We start from the raw sequence: 5,950 nt of genomic DNA, 5'->3' as shown, positions 1-5,950 counted from the left end.
TCTGGTTGTAAAATGTCAGCTTCAAAGCAAGTCATTGTTACATTATCAACGTTTGTGACATTTGCCCTAAACTGCTGACAAAATACCCGAATATGGGTTTTTGTATTTTCCCACCATAAATTTACTGTAGAATATGAGGGTTTCGTTTGGATTTGGTTAGCCCAGAACACTTTGAAGGCTTCTTCGAATAGCCCATCTTCTAGAAGACTCGTATTAAATTTCCAATGTGCACTTTTACGTATTGACTGCGGAAAAAGAAACCCCATGGTTACTAAATGATGGTCTGAGAATATTGATGGGAAAAAAATCTGGAGAGACCACAATATTTCTAAAACGAGAATTTATATACCATCGGTCGTCTCGCAAAGGAAATTCTTCCTCCAGTTAGTTAGGGAATTTTAGCAAATTGTATTGACCATCTGTGAAAAAATTTCTTACCAAAAAATTTCTTCACTAACGTATTCATCTAGGTGTCTACTAACACATATCAATTAGTGCAAACCCAAATCCTTGTGGAAAATTCTTGGGAGGCAATCAAAATTCGGGTGCTCAGAGGGCCTGCGCGAAAAAAAATCGGAAAATTAACTTTTGCCAATATTGACTTGTGGGATGTCTAACTAGGGGTTTTTTGGGGTGCTGAATTGATTCCAACCACTATTTTTGAGAAAAAAACACTCCTTGATCATATAAAATGTATTTTATTGCATTTTTAACAGAACTGTGCTCAATGGAAATGTTGCTTCATCAGCTATTACAACCTTATTCATCAAACTCCCCAGTATCTTCCTCACTCCTCTGGTCATCCAGCTGGTTTATGTTCAGGCAAGAGTTACCATGACAGATGTCGCAAGCAGAAATACACTTGACTCATTGCTTTTTACAGCAGCACCTGAGTGAGCTGCAGTCCCCCGCACACTTGCAGCTGGCAAACGTCAGGAGGTAGTCTGGTGCAATGGGGTCTGTAGAAGGGATTGGTGCATATCCTTGCTCAGTGAGTTGCCATCCATAGTCCCGGGCATCTAATGATGGACTTTGTAGCATCAGCCAGTCTCTAGTCTGGAGGTAAGCTCGGAGAGAGTGCTGTGCTGCAGCTCCTGTTGTCGGGGGGAGTTTCTCAGGTTTTATGCTCCCAGTAGCAGCTCGCTTGCTGAAGATGTCGAATCTCAAGTCTTCCAAGTCTTTGGAGGATTTCCCATGGAACATGAGCATGAAAAGATCACAGCCTGCTTTAATGATTTCACCTTTCTCAGCTCGGATGTCCATAAAGACGTCCATTACTCTCTCTGCTCAGTCTTGCAGAGCTCGCTTAGCAAAGTTGGTTTGCTAAACCCAAAAATTGCAGACACTGTATTGCAGCCAGAGAAGCTATAAAAGAAGATGAGATACCTCCGGTATATTTCTGGGAGGGCCTCCCGGATCTTTCCGACATCGTAAGACACCGAAGGGTACTTCGTCAAGTGGGACTCCCACTTCTGGTCAAGTGGGACTCTTGCCAAGTCTCCGCAGATCAGGTTGATGGCAGTTGAAATGGTGAGCGCCTTCAGTTCAGCATCGTCCAGGGTTTGCGAGGGGTTGAGGACCTGCTGACGGTAGTCTCAAAGGATTTGTCTCTCAGACACACAAGATCTGTTCTTCTCTCATCTGATGTGAAGTAGAGAGACTCCTCATACTGTTCCTGAAGCTTTATTTTCAGATACCGAGGACTGTATGCCAGACTTTTGCCCTTGCTGGGGTCAAGCTCTTCCATCTTCCTGTGGATCTCTGCAAGAGTTGTAATACCGTGCTCCACCCCTTCATCTATCCATAAGCACAGTTTCTCAAACAGCAACTGTCTCTCTTCATTAATAGGCCATCCGACCTGAGGACAAAAATATCATTTTTAATTAAGCCGAACTTATCATTTTAATTTTAATTTCAGAAGTGCATTGCTATTATAATTACCTCAGGGTTTGTAAACGAGTGCTCGAATAGGGTCCTGCACCGAAGATGATAAAGCGCCTCTTCTGCTACCAAGTCTATGATCCCAGACAGATGACCAGCGACCTCACGTCCGCAGGCATCTCCTCGTTTCACAGCTGTCTCCATCAAATTCCTTCTCAGTCGGTCCTGGTAGCGATTGTCAGGCGCACGATACACCTTCTGGGCTCTGCCCGGATGATGCCACATATATGCATCATTAAAGTATTTGACTTTGAGTGGTCGAATGAAGAGAAAAAAAAATGAAAAATATACATTTGAACTTGTGCAGGACTCGGTAAACGCACAACTTACCAGGGTTTTGTTCCAATGTTCCAACGTTGATGCCTTCATCACAGAGTATGCAAACATCACGGTAGATAAGATGCGCTGATGGTGTTTGGGAAATACAGCTGGAGCCAGGCGAGGTACTTTGCCCAGATGATATCCAGCCTTTTTTCGTCCTGTCTGAGCATCGGCCATCCTCATCTTGTTCTATGGAAATAAGATTATTGTTTAGAAAGCAAATTTGAGATATTTGAAATGCTACTTCCTTTGAATGATGAATAAAAAAAACTTACGATTAGCTGTTTCAGTTGCAGTGGATATACTTCTCGCACGACTGTACAACTCTGTTTTACAACCCACATGGTATCTCAACTTGCTGTCTTCTCCGTTGTTGCAGTCCTCATTTAGTCTCCCGATCAACGTCGCATCGCCCACAAGCTCAGAATGTGATAAGATCCGTGGGTGGCCTTTATTGGAGACTTTTGAGAGCGTATGCTTTTCAATCCCGGAACCACCACAGATGAAACACCTCAAGCCAGGTTCAGTCACATCTTTGTCCATACTGTCCTAAAAAATAAGACATTTTTTTGTAAACAACAGACAGGACATGAAAGTTGGACACAAAACAGAAAGAAGACACATACAGTGACGTGTTTTAACATTAATAGGTCCACTCTACGTTGAATATATTCAACTTCTATTGAGTCCCATACACAATAATTTTATAGCTAAAAGCTCTTAGCTAACGTCAGCGAACACAGACAATTCTGCTGAGCATGAGCACAAGTATTAGCAACAATATAGCAGTGGTTTCAAAAATGTTGTGTGCTGGTTTCAGCACAATTTGAACAATCTGAATCAATTGAGCCAAATTACTACAAAACACAGTCTGAGATATCTAAAAATGTATCATATCAATATTTTATGGCCAGGGATTCATTTTTCCTCAAATCTAACGGTTGGAATCAATTCAGCACCCCAAAAAAACCCCTAGTTAGACATCCCACAAGTCAATATTGGCAAAAGTTAATGTTTCCGATTTTTTCGCGCAGGCCCTCTGAGCACCCGAACTTTGGCTCCCCAGAATTTTCCACAAGGATTTGGGTTTGCACTAATTGATGGGTGTTCGTAGACACCTAGATGAATACGATAGTGAAGAAATTTTTTGGTAAGCAATTTTTTCACAGATGGTCAATACAATTTGCTAAAATTCCCTAACTAAGTAATACGGCTCCATGTAAACCGAAGTTCACTAGGGTAAAATTCCCTCCATATATCTAGTAACCCAACGTGAGAGAAGTAAAGCGATAAATCCATACAAGATTCCGGATGGGGTTCTGCTGTGTTCCTGTCTATTTTGGGATCAAATGTGCAGTTAAAATCACCCCCAATGCAGACACAGTGATTTGGATCAACTGTCTGTAAGTGGTAGATCACAGAAGCAAAGAAAGCTCTACGTTCTGCACTCTCACAAGGTGCATACACATTAAATAATGTAAAATGAAAATTGTTAATCAGGAGTTCAAGAGAAATGAATCGGCCTTTTACAATCTCCAGGAAAACACATGACTCGGGTGTTAGCCCCGGTCTAAGTATGAAAGCAAGACCTACCGAAAGAGAAGACAGGTTACTAACATAACACTGCCCCCCAAAAAAGGCGACACCAATCATACTCTACATTCTGAGTGATATGTGTCTCTTGCAATAAAAGTATGTCTATTTTTTTGCGCTTAAATAAACTTTGCACTTGAGCTTGGTGATTGTGACTTGCACCTCCACCATTTATGTTTAAAGTGCCAAAAGTGATTTTCTTCATTCTTTATCAAAAGGTTTTATCGACTGTTGCGAAATTTCAAGACCTGCTTCCGTGATGAATTTCCGAAGACGGTGAAACTGTAACTTTGTTCATGGGAAATCAATGGGCTTTGTTATTATTTTTTTTCGGACTTTGGAGAAATGAAACTAAATCAGGAAATGTATCTTAGATAACCACTTTTCGCTGTTTATAGGTTTCATTTAGAAAAGAAAGGACAAGTTGAGGAGCTATCGTTAACTGAATCATCGGAGACTGAGACAACTCAGGCACCTCAACATCTTCACCCGACTCTGACGTTTCTGACAACGCTGACAAGGTACCTCCAGGATCGAGAATATCAGCATCTTTAATCACTATCGGAATCTTGAGTGTCTCCAGAGATGTGCTGGAGAGCTCTATGGTATAAACTACATTACCCTGATGTTCGTTTGGCACAAACTGAGCCGAAACCCCAGTTTCTCCCTCATGTGTCGTGTTATCTATGGAATCAGTCGGAGACTCGGGAATACACTTTTCCATCTGTATGGGTAGAAGGGCACTGTCGAGGTCTGAGTCAATCACCGTCTGCTCATTAGTAACCAGTGATGGTAATGGTTCAATTGAGGGTTTACTAACGTCCTCAGCATTACCTCCTATTTCCGTTGAACAACGATTTCTATCTACAGAGGTGAACCGCATCCTTTGAGATTCATTTTCCTCAATTTTTGAATCTAATTTTCTATCCTCCTCTTCAAAAAGGGTCGAAACGTGAAAACCAACTTGAGGTACGTTTTCAGCAACACTGTCCATCTCCAATACTACTTTATTTGCAGTACAGAGAGAAAAACTAGCATCTGTTGCTCTTCGTTTTTTCAGGGTAATTACAGGATCCTCATCCATTTCTTCACTACATGAACGAGCATCAGGACAGGTTGGACAATTTGAGGTTACTTCATTTTCAGTAATCGGGAGTGATGTACCATTATTTTCGACGCTGGGATTGGAAACAAGGGTATTGTTAACATCCGTCTCACTACAGGAGGGAACAGCAGGAGCAACAGGAACAGCAGGAATTGGTAAACTATTGAGATTAACATCAGCCCGTTTTATAGGATCTGCAGTGTTGATATCCTTTTTGCAATCCATGTCTCCATGGCCATTTTTACCACACTTTGAACAGGAAACCTTGGGGCAAAAACGTTTGACATGACCGAGGGCTCCACAGAGAAAACACATTAACGAAGCTGATGAAGCATACATTTGATATTCACGATCATTGAACTTTACTTTGAACGAAATATCCAGTCCCGTATCATCACCGCGATCAGGAAGAACCATGAAAATCTGTCGACAAAAACTCATTACATGTTTTATCCGCTTGACTCGGCTTCTCAGCGGAATCATAGACATTCTTGACACAACTGTCCCATATCGCGACAAAACTGATATTAGTTTATCGTTTGGTATGAAAGGTGGAACATTACCGGGCGTAGTAGCATGCGCCTGTAATCCAGCTACTCGGAGGCTTGGGTTGGAGGATTGCTTGAGGATCGGCGCTTTGCACTGGGCCACGCTATGAGAGGGTGTAGGGCAGCCCAGAATCATGGCGAAACCTAATCCTTATCCCTGTGTCATAAGAGGCGACCAGGGTTGCGTCAGGAAGGGCATCCGGCGTAAAACCTGTGCCAAATCAGTATGCAGATCAAAATGGATGATCCGCTGTGGAGACCCCTAATGGGAGCAGCCGAAAGACGAACAACAACATGAAAGGTGGAACATTTGATATTACAATTTTCATCGCAGGGGTATCCATCGGGGAGGCTAACATAAAAACGCCACTCTCTGTGGTTAAACCTGTACTCACTATATTTTGCACAAAGTATTCGTCTGACACGAAAACAATAACTTTCT

At 42.1% G+C, this 5,950-nt stretch overlaps 1 protein-coding gene and 1 pseudogene across 1 annotated transcript; both read right to left on the bottom strand.

Moving 5' to 3' along the window:
- Window positions 1-711: 711 nt before the first annotated feature.
- On the bottom strand, window positions 712-2,834 carry LOC147035243 (uncharacterized). The gene is given in 5 exon segments (XM_085895100.1): window positions 712-1,606; window positions 1,609-1,858; window positions 1,942-2,146; window positions 2,268-2,451; window positions 2,538-2,834. Coding segments are annotated over 5 exon segments (1,239 nt in total). The 5' UTR covers window positions 2,806-2,834; the 3' UTR covers window positions 712-1,274.
- Window positions 2,835-4,056: 1,222 nt separating this feature from the next.
- On the bottom strand, window positions 4,057-5,449 carry LOC147035242 (uncharacterized; annotated as a pseudogene).
- Window positions 5,450-5,950: the final 501 nt, after the last annotated feature.

Source organism: Eptatretus burgeri, chromosome 1 (assembly GCF_056783735.1).
Source record: "Eptatretus burgeri isolate ZD-2024b chromosome 1, Ebu_testis_v1, whole genome shotgun sequence".
Lineage (NCBI taxonomy): Eukaryota > Metazoa > Chordata > Myxini > Myxiniformes > Myxinidae > Eptatretus > Eptatretus burgeri.
Note: the sequence above shows the minus strand (reverse complement) of the source record. Positions and strands in the feature narration are given on the sequence as shown.